Source organism: Herpailurus yagouaroundi, unplaced genomic scaffold (genome assembly GCF_014898765.1).
Source record: "Herpailurus yagouaroundi ecotype Mexico unplaced genomic scaffold, PumYag 28, whole genome shotgun sequence".
NCBI classification, from domain to species: domain Eukaryota; kingdom Metazoa; phylum Chordata; class Mammalia; order Carnivora; family Felidae; genus Herpailurus; species Herpailurus yagouaroundi.
Window position 1 is genome coordinate 79,080,123 of NW_024412376.1, and position 23,140 is coordinate 79,103,262.

Below are 23,140 nucleotides of genomic sequence, written 5' to 3' on the forward strand. Positions count from 1 at the left end.
TCAAGTTGTATTGCATTGCCTGTTGTAGGGAGAAAATCCCTCTCCCTATGAAATAACCTGGAAAACAATTGTAAATAGCCCATGGTCTGAATCAGTCTTACAGCAGGTAGTAGTCACATAGGCCAAAAAACTAGTTTGATTGTCTGGAATCTGATTTTACCTCCTTCACAATTAAGATGCATTGTCAATTTTGTTCACTATCTAAGAAAGCATTATGTTGCTCTGCATTCTTCTCTGAGAATCTAATTTTACTCAAGTATCCATATATAACATAAATTATGTTACAAAAGTCTATTATGTATATTAGAACCAGGTTCTTTAATTAGTATCTATACTGAGTTACAATGCAATTTCTTATATCACCAGAGTTTTAATTAATGTGATTCACAACAATAGTAATTATGCTTGAAAAAAGTGAAATGTGCTTAAAGGAGCTATCTTCAAAGATACACAGTGCTCTCATAAGGAAAAATCTGCCTCATCTCTATCACATTTGAGCCAGGAGCTTGTAGTGAAGCAAAAGAATAATGGCTTACTCTCTGTATGAGTAAGTAAACCTCAATAGTAAGGAATACAGTTGCACAGTAGATCACTAATGTGAGATACAGTTTCCTGTACTATGTGCTATAGTGATTGATATCAAGAGCCTAAAGATATTCTGTATTGGCTATAGTTTGTCTATAATACTCTCAATATTTGTGTTGCTTGTATGTTTTTTTCAGTCAAGAGAATCCATCCCATTAAATGACCTCAAGTCAGAAGTATCACCCAGGATTTCAGCAGAGGACCTGATTGACCTGTGTGAACTCACAGTGACAGGCCACTTCAAAACACCCATGAAGAAGACAAAGTCCAGTAAACCAAAGCTCCTGGTAGTTGACATCCGGAACAGTGAAGAGTATCCTTCACACTTGTGGTTTTAAAGGGTGGTACTGCCTCATTCATAAGGTTTTCTTTCCATTTAAAGGGTATGTGGTAAACACAATGAACATATCTAGGATTCCTCTGAATTGAAATAGCTAAATAACTCTCAAAACTAGATGCCAGAATAGATTTGCATAGTATTTTATAACATTGCATGACCTTAAAACAGTTTCCAAACAACACCAGAATACAGGGATTTTTTTCTTTGTTTTTGTGTTTCTCTAGTGTATATTGCTGTTCATGGGGGCATTTGAATCCTTCTTGCTATAGATAAAATTTTGGCAAAGGTGAAGTGTATTTAGCTGGCGTATTCATAGCCTAGAAAGAGAGATTACCAGATGTCAACATTGAACTTATATTTATTATAATTTTCAAAATATTGTCTTAGTGAACATATTAAAGTATTTTTTTACTGACATTTTGCTATTAAATGTACCATAACTTCTTGGGATTTTGCTTGGCATTAAAGTATGAACAGTTACAAAATAGTAACAGTTTAATCTTTCTCCTTATGTCTTCATCTGTCAGATTCTCATGAAGCATCCCTTATTTCTCTGTACTCGAGAATCTAGGTAAATGGTTTTCAGACTTCTTTTTTAACAGGGTAACTCCCTTTTAAAATAAATTCTTTCTTAGAAATTCAGTATATAAAATGAAGAAATTTTAAATGATTTTCTTCATTTGTTAATATTTACACCATTTACTAAGTATAAATGAGAGTTATATGAAAATGAAGGTTAACAGATTGGTGGCTTCTCATATGCTAAAATTGGCATATCTATTTTCATCTGCATATTTTCAATCACAATTTTTGAAATGAAATTTTAAAATTAAATTTAAACTGTTCATTTGCAGAACTCTTGAATCAATCCATAGAATCTTAGATTACTAAGAATACAGTTTGGGAGCCTGCTATTTCAAATGATACATCCCCATCTTTTTGTGAAAAGTTAACTACTTTTTATTTTCCATAAATTGCAAAAGACCACTAAGTTTAGAGAGAGTATAAGTGTTTATGTCCCTGGTTGTTAGGTCTTCAAGGACACTGGAAGTTCCTTCACAAAGTAGGTGAGTGGATTTCCAAAAGAAGCATTTAATTCCAGTTGACTGGTCAAGGACTCCTGCTCTAAAAGTTCTTATCTGTTAGGTCAAGGGTTTAAAATACATTCAATTTTTTAACTTTTTACTTTGTTTCTTTTGGTTATGCCTGTAGTAATAGTCTCTCATAAAACCATCAAAAAGCATAGTATTAGGGGTGCCTGGGTGGCTCAGTCAGTTAAGTGTCTGACTTCGACTAAGGTGATGATCTCATGGTTCGTGGGTTCGAGCCCTGCATCGGGCTCTGTGCTGACAGTTTAGAGCCTGGAGCCTGCTTCAGATTCTATGTCTCCCTCTGTCTCTGCCCCTACCCTGCTTGTGCTCTCTCTCTCAAAGATAAATAAACATTAAAAAAATTTTTTTAAACATAGCATTATTGTGCCCTATTTTAAAGACTACTAAAATAATTAAAATAGCTTGTATTTAAGACTACTTATTAAGACAATTCTTCTGATACTTCCTTTCAAATAATTTAAATAACTATTGGAAATTTTAAAGTACACACCATATGAAAGTGACATTCAAACCAAGGTTTTTCAAACCTTATAGTCAACTCTCCTTTAGTTTCTTCAGGATAAATATAAATAGAACAGCAGAAAGCAGAGCAGCTAGCCTGATCATTGTTATCTGATGAGGATGGATGAGTTGCCTAAAGTAGGAATGCCTTTATGTCATCTTGCAATACGTGGCTCAAAGTTGCAACTAGGCAGACCTGGGTTGTTGTTTTAGTCTTTACAATTGCAGGCTGAACAGAAAAAAATCCGTATTGCTTTGTGCCATTTTGTGGGGATGTGGTCCCAAGGGAATAAAGAAAGAAAAATAAAGTCACCCATCTTTTATGACCCTCCCAAAGGACCCAACTTGTGAAATTTTCTAAATCCCATTTTGAAAGCCTGTTTTAAAACCAAAGTATTCTTAAAGCTGGGTTATTTATCTTCACAACATTTCTAAGTTGTTTTTATTTTGTTCGTTTTTTGTTTTTTTGGTATCCTCTTATTTTATCACATATCTACTTTGTCTCACCTCTAAATACCAATTATTGGCACCTTTGTATCAATCAGTGCTTTGAGAGAAACCACATGCTAAACTCTTTTCAAGAGTCATTGGGTGTCATTGGGTCTCGTCTAAGTATCAAGAATATAGTGAAGAGTGGAGAGCTGTGGGTTCTAAGAATCCTTTCCAATGAAGTATCTAAACTTCCTACCTACGGCTTTCCAGGGCTAAAAAACGGAGACCTCTTATATTCTCTAATGATGTACACCATTTGATTACATTATGAGGAAATAAATAACATTTTTTTCTATTAATCTTAAATTCTGCCCTCAAAGAATTAAAGATAAGGAGAAAGTGTGTTTCATAGTAATGAAGAGATTCATAAATTTAGTGCTTCAAATTAATATATTAGAGTGTGTTTTTTTATTTCTTCAGATGTCATCATTAATAGCAACCAATAAATATTCCTCTCTACTGTACTATGGATAATTTTTTTAAGAAGATGGCATAAAATATAGTTCTTGTTCAGTAGGTTGCTTTTAATATGAAGAATATAAAACATGAAAATATTTTATGTGGAAAATAAATGAACAGTAAGGACATTTATGTATGAAGTGCTAAATGAGTAGTACAAACAAAAAGTGTATCAGCAAAAAAGTAATCTCTGGATAACAGAGGCAAGGTAGGGATAGGGCTAACGTCCTTATAATCTTTGCAGCCCCAGCACCAGGTGTGGCACCTAGAAAGTACCCAGAAACTACTTTTATAACGAAAACAGCAGGGTGGAAAACACAGTGCCACAAGACTCCTACCGTTACTCTTCAAAGTTATAAAGAAACAGTTGGCAATATGTAAGCCTTTTTACATTCTGTAAGTGATCCAGTGACTTTCTACCTTTAAAATCAGAAGCAAAACAGTACTTACAAGAAGTCAGTAGAATCAGAATTTAGAGCTACAAGCATTCATCTAATCTAACATTCGTTCCTTCAACACATATTTACTGGGTGTCTTGGTATATGATAGTCAGTAGCTAGTGTACTAGAGTTTGAGGATTTGTTGGTGAACAAAATGACAAGTTTCTTTCTCTCATGGAAACTGCATTTTAATTGGAGAGATAGATGTATATCTATCATATGACCTTAAACAGTAGTAAATGCTATATATAAAAATAAAGCAGAGAAAGAGAATGACAGAGTTTTGTAAAGTACTCATGGAAAACCTCTCAAAAAAGATAATATTTCAGCAGAGCTAAATGATGTAAAGGGGAGGAATGTTCTAGGCAGAAGGAAGAACAGGGGCATTGACCCTGGTGTATGAACATGCTTGGCCATTTTGGACCAGCAACAATACCAGCAATGCAAGAGATTAAGTCAGAGGAGGTAAAATCACTGAAGCCAAGAGAAAGTATAGGATGGTCAGAAATCTCTGCAGTGTGGTTTTAGAGTTAGTAACATGTCCGCAATTCCTTGGATACCTGTAATTACCAACTTCTGAAAATCTACAAGCTACAATAATGTACAGCTATAATTAAGCTCTCCCAGTGTGCCAAGCATGATGCTAGCCTTATGATGTATATTCTGCTAATATGTCTATTTTACTGATGAAGAAACTGAGGCCTGAAAGGGCTGAGCAACTTGCCCAAGGCCATCTAACTGGCAGTAAGAGCTAAACTCATGCTCCTAAATTTTATGCAAGTGACTGTTTGGTCTCTGCATAGGGCTGTTAAGCATAAACAAGACTGAGACAAATGAGTGACTATAAATTAATGACTGAATGAGACATGTATTGATTCTAAACTATGTGTTCAGATACTATACACATTCCTTCAAATCTTACACACAAACTAAGTTATTACTTTCAGCGCCTTATATAGGGGGGCCTAATCCCTAATAAACAAATCTGCCAGTTGTTGTCTTTATATAGATACGGACACAAATTCGAGGAAAAGTGAACTTTTGAGGGGGAGGGCAGGGTGGCGTGCCAGTTGAACTCTTACTTTAATGAATCAGTCAGCTATTCAATATGTTATCAAGCATCATATTTATGGTCAATTTTAAGTGCCGACTTGTCCAGGTATGGTGTCCAGATATTTGGTCAAACATTATTCTGGGTATTTCTTATTCTTTTTTTTAATCCTCTGCCTTTTATTCCCGTGATGTATTCATCCCATAACTGGAAGCCTGTATGCCTCTTGTATATTCTTACCTTCTTTATCATATATAAACTGACTATATAAGTGTGGGTTTATTTCTGGGCTTTCTGTTTTGTTCCATTTATCTATATATACTTTTATGTGCCAGTACCACACTGTTTTGATTACTACAACTTTGTAGTATATCTTAAAACCTAGGATTGTGATACCTCTGGCTTTGTTCTTCTTTCTCAGAATTTCTTTGGCTAGTCAGACTCTTCTGTGGTTCCATACAAATTTTAGTATTATTTCTAGAAGTTTTGTGAAATACACTGCTGGTATTTTGATAGGTATTGCATTGAATCTGTAGATTGCTTTAGGTAGCATGGAAATTTTAATATTAATCCTTCTAATCCATGAGCATGGAATATCTTTCCATGTGTTTGTGTCATCTTCAATTTCTTTCATCAGTGTTTTATGGTTTTCAAAGTATAGGTCTTTCACCTCTTTAAGTTTATTCCTAAGTATTTTTTTTTGGTTCAATTGTAAATGAAGTTGTTTTCTTAATTTCTCTTTCTCCTATTTTGTTGCTAGTATATAGAAATGCTACTGATTTTTAAAAATTTTTTAAGTTTATTTATATTCGAGAGAGAGAGAGTGTGTGAGCATGAACGGAGGAGCGGCAGAAAGAGACAGAGACAGAATCTGAAGCAGGCTCCAAGCTCTGAGATGTCAGCACAGAGCCTGACATGGGGCTGGAATTCACAAGTCATGAGATCATGACCTGAGATGAAGTCAGATCCTTAACAGACTGAGCCACCCAGGCACCCCGAGAAATGCTACTGATTTCTCAGTGTTGATTTTATGTCCTGCAACTTGACTGAATTCATTTATTATTTCTATTAGTTTTTTTTTGGTAGTCTTTAAGATTTTCTATGTATAGTATTATGTCATCTGCAAACTGTGACAGTTTAACTTCTTCTTTACCAATATGGATGCCTCTTTTTTTTTCCCTTGTCTAGTTGCTATGACCAAGACTTCCAGTACTGTGTTTAATAAAAGTGGTGAGAGTGGACATCCTTGTCTCCTTCCTGATCTTACAGGAAAAGCACTCAGTTTTTCATCATTAAGTATGATGTTAACTGTGGGACTTTCAGATATAGCCTTAGTTATATGGAGATATGTTCCCTCCAAGCTCACCTTGTTGAGAGTTTTTAACAATGAATGGGTGTTGAATTTTGTCAGATGCTTTTTTTGCATCTGTTGAGATGATGAGATGATTTTTATCCTTTGTGTTGATTTGTGAATATTGAATCATCCTTGCATCCCCAGAATAAATCCCACTTGAGAAAACTGAACTATTTTATTTTTTTTTTTAATGTTTATTTATTTTTGAGACAGAGAGAGCATGAACGAGGGAGGGTCAGAGAGAGAGAGAGACACAGAATCGGAAACAGGCTCCAGGCTCTGAGCTGTCAGCACAGAGCCCGACATGGGGCTCGAACTCACAGACTGTGAGATCATGACCTTAGCCGAAGTTGGCTGCTTAACCAACTGAGCCACCCAGGCGTCCCTAAACTGAACTACTTTAAATATTGGATAGCAAAGTTGGAATACATTGAGGGATGCATGTTAGAAAGATATTTTTCTACTATAATGACAATTTATAAGATTTAATCCATTAAAAATATTCTTCTATTAAATCTTCCCAAAACCTATCATTAGATTCTGGTGTTTTAAAATTTAACAAATGAAAGCCTATTGAAATCCTTGTAATACTTTTTAAAGGAATTATTTTTGTAGAGTATCTCTTTTTTTATTTGAATTTTCTTAGTTAACATACAATGCAATATTGGTTTCAGGAGTACAATTCAGTGATTCATCACTTACATACAACACCCAGTGCTCATAACAACATGTGCCTTCCTAGTACCCATTACCCATCTAGCCCATGTGGGTAGAGAGAGGTAGGTAGGAGAGGTAGGTCCTCTCCATCGATCCTCAGTTTGTTGTCTATCATTTAGAGTCTCTTGTGGTATGTTTCTCTCTCTCCTCTTCCCCCTGCCCTTTTCACATGTTCATCTGTTTTGTTTCCTAAATTCCACATATTAGTGAAATCATACGCTTTTTTTCATTATCAGATTGACTTATTTCACTTAGTATAATACATTCTATCTACATCTGCATCATTGCAAATGGCAAGATTTCGTTCTTTTGATGGCTGAGTAATGTCTATCTATCTACACCACATCTTTTTTATCCATTCATCCGTCAATGGACATTTGGGCTCTCTCCATAATTTGGCTGCCTTTGATAATGCTGCTATAAACATTGGGATGCATATACCCCTTTGAATGTGTATTTTTGTATCCTTTAGGTAAATACCTAACAGTGTAATTGCTAGATCATAATGTAGTTCTACTTTCACTTTTTTGAAGAACCTACATACTGTTCTCCAGAGTGGTTGCACCACTTTGCATTCCTACCAACAGTGCAAGAGGGTTCTCCTTTCTCTGCTTCTTCCCCAACACCTGTTGTTTCTTGTATTATTAATTATAGCCATTCTGAGGATGTGAGGTGGTATCTCATTGTGCTTTTGATTTCTATTTCCCTGATGATGAGTGATGTTGAGCATCTTTTCATGTGTCTGTGAGATATCTGGATGTCTTCTTTGAAAAAGTGTCTATTAATGTCTTCTGATTTCTTAACTGGATTATTTGTTTTTTGGGTTGAGTTTGATAAGTTCTTTATAGATTTTGAATAGTAACCCTTTATCAGATATGTCATTTGCAAATATTTTCTCCCATTCTGCAGACTGTCTTTTAGTTTTGTTGTTTCCTTTGCTGTGCAGAAGCTTTTTATCTTGATGAGGTCCCAATACTTCATGTTTTCTTTTGTTTACCTTGTGTTGGGTAGCTCTTAATTCTGACCAAAGTAAGTATTTGCAATTAAACTCTGATATTTATGTGACTTTACCTCTCTGTTTATGAAATTAATAAATATTTAATGCTAGTGTATTTTTTAAAATAACTTTATTTCTCCCTTGCCAACAAAATGTAGTCCTGTACATTGGGGGGGGGGGCGGGGGAGAAACTAACACCTTTTCCTTCCCCCAAAGAAAATAAGTTATTTTTGAAGTATTGTTTATAATATTTCTCCAATTGTTTATAGTCTCTATATATAATTTTTATCCTCTATTTTGCTTTTATAGATCATTTAAATGGGAAAATTTAGCCAATACTGTTCTTATATCTTCATATAGGTGAAAATTTTGTTTTCTTAATTTGTTCTTTCAGGAGATTAAGAATCTAAAATTAAGTTTTATCTCATCTTTTTTACTTCTGTAAAGTAATTGGAATGATTGTTTATGAAAGGGAGAGAGGCAGTCATTTTTCAACAAAATAAGGTACTGTCTACCAATGAATTTAAGGGATAGTGTTATCACCCCCTAGTACCCTCCCACGTGTGTAAGGGATGAAAAATATTTTTTTTCCTCTACCCTTCTAAGTTCTTGGCTGGGATTCTGTAAGAGAAGACAAATTAACAAGCGAAAAGCATACAAATTTATTTAATATAAGTTTTACATGGCATGGGAGCCTTCATAAGGAAATGAAGATCTGAAGGAGTGGTTAAGTCTGAGAGTTTTTATGCCAGGCCTGATGAAGAGAAGACAGTGGCAGTAAAATGTGAAAGGACAACGGAGTGTGAGCTAAATTTAGTTACACTAGGGGAAACTTAGCAAGGCCTGTTTGTTCAGATTTCTGTCAGTGTCCCTCTGTCTTAGAGATAAGAATGTCCCTATCCTCTGAGTATAGGGAAGACACCTCTCAGTTGAGGGTTCTATGTCTTGATTCGGGGAAAGCTCACCAGTCCTTTCTGCACATGCCCTTTCTTCAGTTTAAAATATTCAGTATACCAAGATGCCATATTTAGGGGTAGTGTACCCTGAACCCCATCATCTGAAATTTTGCTAAAGCTTCAGTCATTTAGCTTAGAATATAAATATTCCCCGTTAAAATACAAATACCCTGCAAGAGGTAATATTTTAATCTATTATCAATTTTTAGGATAGTAGGTAAGGAAAGGCGTATCAGCAGTTTGAGGGAACTACTCCTAAGTTCAGTACGGACCAGTAGGGGTGAGGAATACAGAAAAGGAAAGAGGGAGAACGTGAAGATGGACTTCACCCACTTGCCAATAAAGACACAATCCCAACTTTCAAATAAGAAGCCTGGAGATAATCTAATCTAAATTCTTAATATAAGAGCTGAACAGTTCATGTCAGTCAGACTAAACAGCGAAGTTTCTATTGAAATCATATTTAATTTTTGTTTTTATAAGAAAGAAACATAAGAGACGCCTGGATGGCTCAGTCAGTTAAGCATCTGATTCTTGACTTTGGCTCAGGTCACGATCTCATAGTTGACAGGATAAAGCCCTATGTCAGGCTCTGCGCTGACAGCATGGAGCCTGCTTGGGATTCTCTCTCTCCTTCACTCTCTGCTCCTGCACACACGCACTCTCTCTCAAAATAAATAAATAAAATAAAATAAAAATGAAATGTTAATATAGGTAAAGGCTTAAGTCAGTGATATTTGTTCTAATACAAATTATAGGGATTTCAGAGCAAATAATAATTGCATATTTTAAAGAGGCAGCAGAAAGTGTTTCTCATATGGTGACATAAATTTCACAAGTAATGTTAATAGTTTCAAAGATGATATACAAGCCAAACTGTTGTTTTTTTTTTTTAGTGGTTCTAAATAGAGTTTCAAATTTTCTAGAGTTCATATTGAGTGGTCTTAGTCTTGTAAATGTGGTTCCAACTGATATTATTTGTAAACAAAAATACTTTGAAGGAATGTTATTCTCATATGCTTGAGTTCAAAGTAATTTAGAGATACTTGTGTTCAGAGCAGAATAGATACTGAGGAGGTTTAGTAGGATTTTTTTCATCCCATTTGGGTCTAGGTTCAAGCTACCTGAATTAAAATTTATAGCTAGTTCTATTCCCATTTCTGAATGGACCTTGTGTAATATGAGACTGTATGGTAACCACTGCTGGAATGTCCCCACTTGACAGTGTGGACAGTGTGGACAGGATTCTTGCTCGCTTGCTCTCTCTCTCTCTCTCTCTCTCTGCCCCTCCCCCCAAAAAACTAAATAAACATTTTAATAAAAATAAATAAATAGTTACAATGCAGTGTTAAATGCTCTATGTTCAAGGCATACCCAGAAGCTAGGAATGTTAAGAATGGCCACCCAAGCCAAGTGATACCTGAGATGGGTTTTGAAAGACAAGTAGAAGTTACCCCAGCAATGAAGAGATAAAGGACATTTTAGACTGAAAAAACAACATAGTGTATGAGTGCACAGAGACAGTGAGAAAGACACATTCAGGAAATTACAAGTACTCTGGATATGCATGGCTGGAATACATGAGGGTAGGAAATGATACTAGAGTAGCAAAGGCAGTTTCATGGAGAATGTTGCATATGATGCCAAGAAATTTGGGTTTTATACCAGAGACTGTGAGAAAGTATTAAAGATTTTAATCCAATAAGTGGCATGCTCACAATTGTATTTTGGAGAGATTAAAGCAGTGTGGAAGAAGGGTGAGAGTGGAGGTAATGGTGCAGGCAAGACCAGAAGGATGGAATCACCCAGAGATTTGATGTGCATAAACATCTCTCCATATTTGCAATCACAAAGGGTGAGATCTCTAGATTATCCGTAAAATAAATCAATTTTTGTGAACCGTTTGGGTCAATACCTATGCTGGGGAAAATCCAGAGAAATGCCTTTTGTTGTTATTTTTTTTTCCCTTCTCTCTTACTGTGTGTTAACAAAGAGAATTCTGCATCATGGCACTTGCAAGTATTGATAGGTGGTGGTGCCACTAGCTAAGAAGGCCAGGAGGTATTTAACACATTTGATGCTGATACAAGTTATTATAGGTTTGACACAATTCTGAAATTCATTTACTCAGCAAATATATACGATGTATTCTAAGCATTATATTAAAGCATTGTAAGAATTCCATAGACGAAATAAATACAGATCCTGTAAATTGTTTTAAGTATTGGTGTGCTCCTGAAACCAGTACTACATTGTATGTTAACTAATGTGAATTTTAAAAAATAAATTTAAAAGAAGGGGGGTGGAATTTGGACACAGACACACACATATAGAGAAGGTCATGTGAAGATGAGGGTAGAGATCTGGGTGATGCACATACAAACCAAGGAGCACCAAAGACTTCCAGCAAATGACCGGAAGCTTAAGGGAGAGGCCTGGAGCAGAGTGCCCCTTGCAAACCTAGGAAGGAACCTACCCTGCCAACCTTGATCTTGAACTTCTGGTTTCAGGAACTATGAGAAAATAAATGTCTATTGCTTAAGCCTATAAATAAGTAAATAAAGTATTGGTGGAAGTCAAGTACATTAGTATGTTTTATACAAGATCAAATTGCTGTTGTGAGAGATGTACAGATACTATGGGAAGGGAAGCTTTCATGGAGGAAATGCTTGAAGGATGAATAATATTTGGACACTCAAAAATATTGAGAAAATGTATTTAGGCAGAGAAAAGTACAGAAGCTAGTCAGGACATACTGGAAACAATATATGATTTGGTTTTGTTGGAATTGAAGTCGTTAGGTCTTATTCATGAAAGCTGAACTGAAAAATTTGGGCTTTGTTCTATAGGTATCCATGAAAGGTTTCTCAACAGGAGAAATTTTACTCTAACAACATTGTAAATAGAATCAGTTTCCAAGAGAAAAGAGAAAAGTTGAAGAAAACAAAAACTACTGTCATGGTCTGTGCTCAAGGGAATAAGTGTCTGAAATACGCAAGTGATCATGGGAATAGAGATAGGAGGATGGGATTTATTAATTAGTGCTATATAGAATGTTAGATGTTGCCACTGATGAGGTTTAAACTGATTTGGTGGATGCTGATGCCATTCCAAGAAAGCAATAGATTTAGCAAGGAGAAATGGCAATCTCTAAAGATACAATTTTGTATTGATTAATACTATTTAGTTACATTATATGTAAGGAAAGTGTGGGCTTAATTCCATGTTCTCTTTTGGCGATTGATAATACTAAAGGTGTAGCCTTTACTTTGGACTCTGTAACACTGATTATGATTAGTTAACAAAGCAACCGAACAGGCCAACATAAAGGTGTGCATACCTTCATAAGTGGTCTGGTGAAATGCTAGTGTTCTTTGTATATAGAGGTATGAAGTCACTAGCTGTGGTACCCAACAAAAATTCTGTGCCCTTTTAGGGTTTAGAAAAATATGATATTGTTTCTGTGTTAAATTTTGAGCTGTTAGATATTTTAAAGTAATTTTTAAATGCTTTTGTGAAGTGAACAATCTTTCTAGACTATGAGCATTTACCTATCTAATGTACCTACATTATTCTTAGAAGTGTTAGTTTTTCAAACTGCTTGATTAAAGTATGTGCATCTACTTGCAATACTATTATGTAGACTGACTTATAAATACAGGAAGGTCTCCATATCTTAGAAACCTAGAAGATAATGCATGTCGTCCTTATCTATTAATACTGTTCTAATAATCCAGCTCTTTTGTCACAGACATTTTAAAGTATTTGTTCTGATCTGTTTGTAAATTGAACTACCAGATTTTGTTTAATGTGAAAATTTATTTTTGTTTTAAGCACACATTTGAATGCTTTTTGGTAATGTCTGCCAGATGGAATGTTGGGCTGAATGATGTTTTTGGGGAGAGGAACAGCTTATTACAAGACAGGGTAAGGTCACCAGTTGCCAAAGAAAAATGATGCTTACTTAGAATATATCACAGAGTGCAATCAGTGTAGCAAACAACTCGATTTAAATAGCTGACTAGGTGACTGCTATAATAACTGTTTTTATAGCTTCTATTGTTCCATAGCAGAGGTTTTATTGTAATTACCGCTGATGTCTTTAATCGTGTCTCTTATCTTTTAATTCCTTCAAGTATGTCGTCAAAAATCCTAGCAGTAAAAATGTTTTATGAACACTGATAGGTTAAAAAGTTACTGTTTATGAGTGCCATTGCCACTGTTGCCAAAACCAATCTGAAAATTTGTGATGGACATTGTTAACACTATAAAGATGTATATATGATTGGAGCTAATCACCACATAAGCACTTTGGCTTCTATTACCTTGCTAGATTCTAAAGTGGGTACTTTGAAGCTGACACTTTTTAAGTTCTTAGTTTCTACAGTAGCATAGTATGTAGCTGTTGGACAATGTACTCAGTGTAGAATGTCTTCAAGTACGAGTATTATTACCCCACATCTGTGTTTTGCTAACAAGCAATGGCTTTTTTAAGTACAAAAGACAAATGCAGAGAATCTAGATTTTTGTCTAGAATATGAGGAAAGCAATGAGGTGACAGTCATAATCCCAAAATATGTATTGTTGCATGCTCGTGTCTAATACTGCTTTAGTATTAAGGACACATACACACTTCTCTCCCTCTGCAATACAATGAAATATGACTGAAGTTCTTAGAGCATGGAGAAAGTATGTATCTCAGACGTGTATTCTCTATCATTTTGTTCTCCTTGCCATATCTTGCCCAGGACAAATAGGAGTCAACTTTGAGAACTAGGGTTACTATATGTCAGAAACTGTCTCTATCTCACTCTTTACTTGTTCTGTCTAGCTAACACAAAATATACAGAAATCTGCTCTTTGCTCAGTTTTCAGATAAACCTAATGTTTTATTATGATTATGGAGGACTTGGAAAGTAAGAGAAGTCAACTATCTACCTTTACAATATAACCTGGCAGACTCTCACATGTTTGGAAATTACATAAAGGAGTTCTGCTTCATCATATGATGTCTGTTTCACATGAGAATTTGTAATGGAGACAGAGAATCTTAATTACCAAGGAAGCTATATCCTTAAATCAAAATGGACTTCATTGTTCAACTTACGTAAACAAAGGTAATGTTCACAGTAAATGTCTTAATACGTAACTAGGCCAACCTTACTCTTCTCTGCTATTTACCATGTAGTTAAGGATAGATATTTAGAGCGTGGACCACCCTAAGAGCACTCACGCTTACCTATTCTTATTTGCACTAGAAGTTTTATGACAAGAGTGTTCTTGGATGAGTGCTTTTAAATGTTTTCCAGGACTTTTTGATTGAACTAAACTAAGAATAGGGGAAGTGTGGTTTAAAGTTTTATTTCTGTTGTGCCTTATCTTTCAAAATGTTGAGATAGCCTGGAAAAGATTTGGAATAGCTTTGCATTTTGGACTATAATTTTCTTCTTTCCAGAAAGTCTCTGCTGCCATCATATTTTAAAGCATTTTGACATTTAATATGGATGTTTTTAAAAATCAAACTATAAAGCACAAACAGAAAACACTAGGATAATAACAAGTTTATGACTTCTAGTGACTAAAAGGCAATTTGGGCTGAAATCTTTTTTTTTTTTTTTAATGTTTATTTTTGAGAGAGAGACAGAGAGAGTGTGAGCAGGGGAGGGGCAGAGAGAGAGGGAGACACAGATTCTGAAGCAGGTTCCAGGCTCTGAGCTGGCACAGAGTCCAGTGCAGGGCTTGAACCCACGAACCCTGAGATCATGACCTGAGCCGAAGTCAGATACTCAACCGACTGAACCACCCAGGTACCCCTGGACTGAAATCTTCAAAAGCATGGAATAAATTGGTGGTGATACTAAATTCACAAAATCATCTAGGTGTTTCTGTATGATTTTAGATACAGATTTTAGATATTGGCTATTTGAGTACAGATGAGTACTTTTTCAAGCCAAATATTTATAGAATTTATCCTGTAAAATAAACTTTATTTTTCAAATCACTAATTTTCTAATATGTGACTGACAGATTTTTATAGCAGACCCTCAAATGTAACTTACATTGTAAAGCTTAACACAGTCTAAGCATTGTCTTTTATCTTTTATTTCTGACTTTCAAGGGAGAGGATCTGATTGGCTCAGCCTGCATCAGATATCTACCTTCACCCTCCCCTTCCCTTCTGTACTGTCAGTCATGATTATGGAAGGATCATCTGATACAACCCAGCGACCTAGGCTCACCCTTTCTTAGGAGCAGTAGTTGGGGCTCTTTCAAACAAGAAAGTGGGAGGCGAGCAAGCCCCCCAAATATGTCTACTACAGTGCTTGACTAGGATCAGCTTATATTGGTTTTGCTACTTTATAAACACCAGAAAGAAAAAAAAAAATGTTCACAGTTGATAAGGGCTGTTTGATAAACACAGAAACTCTCTCTGGCAACTGACTCAGAATGGCAGATGTAGAATCGTTTGCTGAGAATATTTGAGTTGTTAGGTTCTTGGTTTGTGGCATCAGAAAATTCCATGCTAAGGTATGTCCTAAGTGAAGATAAAAGTATTATCAGAGTAATTATATGCTGAGAACAAAGCCATAGCTGTTCATAAAAACTGCAGCTGAGAATATTGAGTAATTATAAATGTTTGAGAACCTAGTGCCGATGAAATCCAGGGTGATCCGCCCATGATTATACATTCTTTGTCCATCCTACAAGACTCGAACTAAACAGTGTACATGGGGTACTAATGTTTACTTTCCCTCTCTTTTTATTTTTCAAAACTTTTTTATAATTGTTTCCCTCATTATTAATGCCAAATGTTTTCTTTCAAGAAAAAAACGATGAAGCAGCAACTGACTAAAAAATTTTGAATGTAAGACACATGATCAGTCTTTACCATCACTCTTGAGAGTAGGAGCCTCAATTTCTCCTCTCAACGTTGAATGAGAGAGAAAGGAAGAAGTGGAGTCTAAAGGTGAACCTACAAACTGGAGCAATTGAGACACTATCATGTCAGTAAATAATTACAATTTTCCCCTTCTACAGTGATCACTAGTTGAGTTGGGGGTGGGGTGGAATATTAGTTGCTTGTAGCATAACCTTTTAAAATTCTGTGACTATTCCATTTTTTAAGACATCTCTAAAGTGGAAGTGTAGGGGAAATGCCTCTGTGAGCACATAAACATCCCTCCATGGTCATCTTCAGTGATTGTTAAGGGAGGCAAGACATTGCCTGGACTTCTTATATAAACCAGTCTTCACATTCAGTCTTCTAGCCTTTCTCCACTTCGTTGCCAAAGTACAAATGTGATTTGTTACTTCTCTGTTTAAAATACTGATTTTCAATGCTCTAGGATAAAGACTAACATTATCAATGTGACCTACAAGGGCCTGCTCAGCCTGGCCTCTGCATCCGCTTCCAAGCTCACCTTACCTCGTGCTACGCGTTGATCTCTAAATTCTGCTGGCACTGGCCTTCCTTTCTTTCTCCTTACTGGCCATGTGCCTACCCTCTATCAGCCTAACATTTCTGCATGAAACATGTGTCCCTTCCATCACCCTGTCCCACCTCCATTCCATCCCCTTGGCTAATTAACCTTTGTTAATTCTTCAATTCTAACTCAGTGTCATTTGCTTTCTCCATGAAAACCTTCCCTATCTTCCCCAAGTTGATATATTCTATCAGAGTATCATATATGTCTCTTTCAGAGCAGTTTTGACAGTTATTTTATGTTTATTTGGAGAGTTATTTGGGAGTGTCTTCCTCTATAGACTCTATAGGAAGAATCATATTTCTTTTCAGAACATTTTATTTTTAAGTAATCTCTGCTCCTAAGGTGGGGCTCAAACTCATGACCCAAGGTCAAGCATTGCATGCTCTATTGACTGAGCCAACCAGACACCCCAGGAATCATCTTTTTAATTGTACTTTTAAATTACTTTTGGGAACATATATTTTCTTTTTTATCTTTTTTTAAAGATATATGTGCCTTTATTTGTAATTTTTTTAATTTTCTTAATGTTTATTTATTTGGGGGGGGACAGAGAGAGGGAGACAGAGGATCCAAAGCTGGCTATATGCTGACAGCAGAGAACCCAATAAGGGGCTGGAAACCATGAACCGCAAGAGCATTACCTGAGCCAAAGTCAGATGCGTAATCAACTGAGCCACCTAGGCGCCCCTATAAAATTTTTAGAACAAATCTAGAGAGTCCAAGAAGCACAATATGTTAAACTCATGGCATTTAGTGACAGGGGCAGGCAGTATTGACAGGTAACAAATAATAACATAAAAAGGAATCTCACATTTCTAACAGAAATTTAAATACTTTGAGAATGGTCACAGGACTAAGTTCATAATTATTTAATTTGCCTCTCTGACTTCATCATCTACCACTTCTTGAAACATACTATGCCTTAGTTAGAGGCATATATCTTTTTCTTTAAGATCATATGATATTACAGGGGCGCCTGGGTGGCTCAGTCGGTTGAGCGTCCGACTTCAGCTCAGGTCACGATCTCGCGGTCCGTGAGTTCGAGCCCCGCGTCGGGCTCTGGGCTGATGGCTCAGAGCCTGGAGCCTGCTTCCGATTCTGTGTCTCCCTCTCTCTCTGCCCCTTCCCCGTTCATGCTCTGTCTCTCTCTGTCTCAAAAATAAACGTTAAAAAAATTTTTTTTTAATAAAAGAAAAAAGATCATATGGTATTACTAAATATTTTAAACTAACATATGCTTTTAGTTGCCAAATTAAAGGTAAAACACAATGAAACCAGAAGAACCCTTCTGAAGTACAAATATAATAACACATTATGCCTTTAGAGAACATAAAATTGGAAAGAATGGAAATGTCATTGAAGTTTACTTGAGAAATAGCCGACAACAGAAGTGTTTCCAAGCAGTGCTAATGACCTAACAATTCTAAACAGAATCCCATTTAGCAATCACTTGCCCAAAGTAGATAGGCTTTGCAGTATCGAGTTAGATCTTAGAATATCCAGTTTACTTTCAGAGCTATAAAATAATCATGGTAGTAGTAATAAACTGAAAGCCGTCAATATGCAACCCATGTGATTGCCACTGATTTGCTACATCCTGATGACTTTTACAATACTTCATTCAATCAGGACAGTCTGCTTTAAATTTTTGACTCATGTTTTTCCTTTCTTTTTTCCGTTCTATTTTCACATTTAGCGTTTTTGTTTGTTTTTCTTAGCGGTACCTTCATTTAGATAAAATACACATTCAACATCTTGAGCGTTCAAGATGTTTAGAACTGTCAGAAGTTCAGGTGAGAAGAAGGAAAAAAACAGAAGTAAAACCAATGAATCACTGAAATAGCAATTAGCAAAAGTTTATGGTGCACATACCAAAAAGACAGACTATAAATCAGGAGCACTCAAACAAAACATAGAGTGAGGCTCAGGGCATATTGTTACAAAGCAGCTTATACAATGTGGAGGTAGTGACTGCTTAGTTTTCAGTTTGGTTACAATATTAGAATTTTCTTAAATGAGAGGGAATTGGTTGGGGTCACATAACAATTGGGGGAAAATTTAAATTTTGCTTATGATTTTCAGAGGCATAAGCAAGAAGTGTCCTAGGTTAAGTTAGCCTCACTTGTCTTGCAAAATAAGCTAAACTGTCCTTGTATGACTAAACAAGTTTTGTCCGCTTGGAATTTTTAAGTCTGGTCTCCATTTGCATTTAACTTTAACGTACTATCTCCTGTGGGTCAATTACCTCTGTGAGTTTCCCTCCCACACTCAAGTCTACACACAAATAAATGTTTTCCTTAACTTTCCTTCTCAGTTTTATTCGGGGTCATATTTCAGGCAGCATCAACATTCCATTCAGTGCTGCATTCACTGCAGATGGAGAGCTTACCCAGGGCCCTTTCACTTCTGTGCTCCAGAGCTTCAAAGGGAAGGTCATTGTCATTGTGGGGCAGGTGGCAAAGCACACAGCAGAGGTAAGTGGACTCAGAAATGTCATATGAACATAATGCTGTGTTATCCAACTGTGTCTTATAATAGTTTGTGTAAAAGTATGTTTCTTCAGGAGTTGGTCGTAAAGCAAACGAGCTTTGCGTATCTGTCTGTAGAAGAGTTTGTCTACCTCTTCCCGGTAAAAGAATTAATGCTTTTCCCTCATTGTGCAACATTAAGATCAATAGTAAACTTAGAAAGATACAAATGATAGCCTAAGGGTTTTTTTTGTTGTTGTTTTGTTTTTGAACTTCTTTCTGAAATTGCATAGAAAATAGCTTCAATTCCTTCCATTGGAGCACACTGGGGCTTGATTGGAGGCTCTGAAAACTGATCATAATAGAATTTTTTGGATTTGAGGATTTTATTTACTATAGGCTCAAAGCTTTTTTGATTATAGAGAATTCCGGAAGGATATCCACTTTTAGATACGAGGAGTATGTGAAAAAATAAAATGTCTCCCTCTCCCCTGACTGTGTTCTAAGCAGATTGAAAATAAAACAAAGAGTAGCATATGGAGGTCAAAAATATCACCGTTATTTTTTATAAAACACAAGTTAGAGAATATAGTTTATATGAGAACAAATGGGCTTGCTCACAAACCCCCCAGAATTGGTGAACATATCTAGATGGGGGCAACATCGAGCCAGGACAGGCCCTCTTTCTAAAGGGAGGGAAGGATCTGATCCTGGAAAAGTGGCAGAGGTAGTTTGATCCCTGCAGGTAACTTATTCCCAAAAGGAAGAAGGGCAAGAGAGAGCCTTCCCAAATTTGCCAATCAAATAAACCACTACCCTGGACAGAGTGAATAGAGGGACAAAAGCAAAGTTAGGAATATACTTAGAAAAATTTCCTTCTCAAATAAATAAGCAGTGGAGATAAAATATTCCCCTCTAATATGTACATTCCTTAGTGTCTCTATATACTGAGTAATCTAGAAGGGTAGTCAGATGAGAACTTTGAAACTTTTGGTCATAGCCATTTTAAGCATCCTTGTCTCAGAAGTTACAGGGCTAACAGTAACATTGGTTTTTAACACTAAATGAAGGTCATCCTTGATGATGAAGCTTAACTGACCATATTAAAGAAGGATCTAAGTGGATATTAATTATGTCATATATCACTCACTTCCTCTTTTATATTATTATATCTGACATCTAACAGGGAACAATTTAAATACACCTATTTCAGAGAAAGTCAGTATACTAAATGACAAATGTGCAGTTTTAAGTAAATGAGAACATTTTAGAACTAAAGTCATGGTATCTAAATTATTTATATGTAAGTTGTTAAATGATAATAATTATTATAATTATAATATATTATATATAATATAATTATAATAAATATATTATTACTGCCATAATACTACTGCTGCTACATTAATCTACATTGCCACATCACTCCAATGAAAAATATCAATTTTCAATTACAATGACTATCAGTACATTCAAGCCACAGAAATACTATTGAAAAGCACATATTTCTGGGTTCTAAGTGATAGCCATAAAGAAGAAATCTTTACAATGATGATAATCCTAATTATTGGTCTTTGTAAGTAGTAAATACTGTTTATACGTTATTTCATTCTTCACAACAATTCTATGAGGGAGACATTATTCTACACATTTTACATATGAGAAAAACTTAGACTCAGTTTTAATTTGCCTATCTCAGAGCCAGGATTGAAACATGAGTCCATGTTACTCTATAGGACATGCCCTTAACTCAGTGAGTTCTTAAGGCTTTTGAGTCTGAATGCTGCCATTGGATCTTTGTTTGTTTGTTTGCTTGTTTGTTTCTAAATTTTTTTCAATGTTTATTCATTTTTGAGAGAGAGAGACAGATCACAAGTGGGGGTGGGGCAGAGAGAGAGGGAGGCAGAATCCAAAGCAGGCTCCAGGCGCTGAGCTGTCAGCACAGCTGTCTGACATCATGGAGACTGCTTGGGATTCTCTTTCTCCCTCTTTCTGTGCTGGCATGTGTAATCCTCTCTCAAAATACATAAATAAACATTTTAAAAAATATGTAATAGTACAGCCATCACATTATGAATATGTAAATGAAGAGCCATCACATTATGAATAAATTAGCCAATGTCTTGTTTATCAGAGACCAGATACTATCATGAATAAATCCTTCATCTTCAAACTCTGTGGTCATTAATGCTTATAGACAACAATGACTGAACAAATTCTATGGTCAGTATTAGTGCTTCAGTCCAACATCAGGAAATTATTTTTGAGATATGATTTAAGTATTTGTATAGAGATGGATCTTAATAACTTTTCTCCCCACGGGGCTAAAAATAACTTTAAGTATTTATTTGCGTATGCTGTTCCATCATCTTTTAACCTGCTGTACAGATCTGTATGACTTTACTAATGCTTCCTTCCCACCACCAAGTAAGTTGGAAGCATCTCAATTTAAAGTCTCTTTACTGGAATTCTATGCATCCATGGTTGTGCTGGATAGCTTCCATTTGTTCCACCTTTCACTCACTCTCCACCCTTATTCACCCTGCTGTCTGTTGTAGGAGACTGGCTTCCATGTTCTCTGGCTTCCAGCTGTTGAGCTAATGGGGAGTTCTGACAAGTTATAAGAGGGGAAGAGTCAAGGATGTTTATCCCCCTGTATTCTTCCTCAAAAATTCTCAGGTTTGCTGTATCCCTCTATTGAAGGTTAACACTTCTCTCCCGGAAGCCTTCTCTAACTACTTTCTTTTTCCAGCCTCCAGTCCCTTTGGCTCTAGGGGTGAAGAAGATATACTAATGGCCAATAAACACATGAAAACATACTTGACATCATTAGTCTTTAACGAAATGCAAATCAAAACCACAGTGAGATACCAATTCACACCCAACTGTTGGCAAGGATATGGAGAAACAAGCCTGGCAGGAATGCAAAATGATGCACCTTCTGTTTAACAGTTTGGCAATTCTTTCAAACTATAATCTTAGTATTACACTATGACCAGCAATTCCACTCTTATGTAAATAGCCAAAAAAATTGAAAACAAGCATCCAACAGATACATACTTGTATGCCGGTGATTATATTACCACTCTTTAGAAAAGCCAAAAGGTAGAAACAACCCAAGTGTCTATCAACAGATGAATGAGTAGACAAAATGTGGTGTATACGTATAGTGTAATATTATTCAGCCTTAAAAAGGAACGAAGTTCTGATACATGCTACAACATGGATGCACCTTGAAAACATCTTGCTACATTGAAATAAGGCAAATGCAAAAGACAAATATTCTGTGATTCCACTTAAATGAACTATCTATAATAGGCAAATTCATGGAAACAGAAAGTAAATTAGTGTTACTAAGGGCTGACAGAGGGGAGGAGAGTTTTTCTTGATACAGAGTTTCTATTTGGGATGATAAAAAAAATTTGAAATAACTACTGGTAACAGTTTACACCATTGTGAATGTACTTAATGCCACTTATTGTACACCTAAAATTGTTAAAATAGCAATTTTCATAAAGTTCTAGAGTTTGATGTGTTCAGACTACCCTACTGCCCACAGTTCATCTGAGGCCTACAGTTTTTGGTCATAGTAGACATTCTTTCATAAGAGCCCTTCTGATCAAGTCTCATCTTTTTCCCTTGTGAATATTTTTTTAAAAATCAAAAACACAAAAAACAGTGATTTCCAAGACAGTAACAGGTTATCTTCTAAGTTGAAATGAGTGTACTGCAGCTAGCAGCTGGCAGAGTCCTATTTTGAAAATATTAAGAAAGCCACAGTTGAATGCTATGAAAAGAAAGCAGAGGTACCAATTCTAGTTAGTACAGTTACAAATTATCTTTATAAATGTTGATGATTTTTATGTCAAACCCATATTTGGACTAGGGAATTCTTTATTTACAAAAGTAGGCACTGACTGTAATTTTTCTAGTTTTACATCTTCTATTAAGATCTAGTCAAAGAGCCAGACTGAAAACCCAACAAATGAAAATATTAAATGAAATAGAGTATATATAGCTCAATAAAGAAAAGTGCTCTCAATGTTTAATTTAACAACTAGCAAAATATCATTGGGCAACTGCAAGAAAATAAAAATGAGCCACTTGTCTAGTCAATGACAGTATTAAAATCACCCATTTGACATACAAATTAGAAGCGGAGTGTCTTTTGTAATACAAAT

The 23,140-nt window shown here is 35.7% G+C and overlaps 1 protein-coding gene across 10 annotated transcripts in view; it reads left to right on the forward strand.

Annotated features, from left to right (window-relative positions):
* The window catches only part of TBCK (TBC1 domain containing kinase), a 223,944-nt gene that overhangs the window by 182,567 nt on the left and 18,237 nt on the right, over positions 1 to 23,140 (forward strand). For 9 of the 10 annotated variants that reach the window (XM_040476786.1, XM_040476777.1, XM_040476795.1 and 6 more), the window contains 2 exons: positions 723 to 898; positions 18,806 to 18,965. In XM_040476786.1, coding sequence (XP_040332720.1) covers positions 723 to 898; positions 18,806 to 18,965 — 336 coding nt within the window. Of the gene's footprint in view, positions 1 to 722; positions 899 to 18,805; positions 18,966 to 23,140 lie in introns of those variants that run through there. The other variant, XR_005790785.1, reaches the window with a different exon arrangement.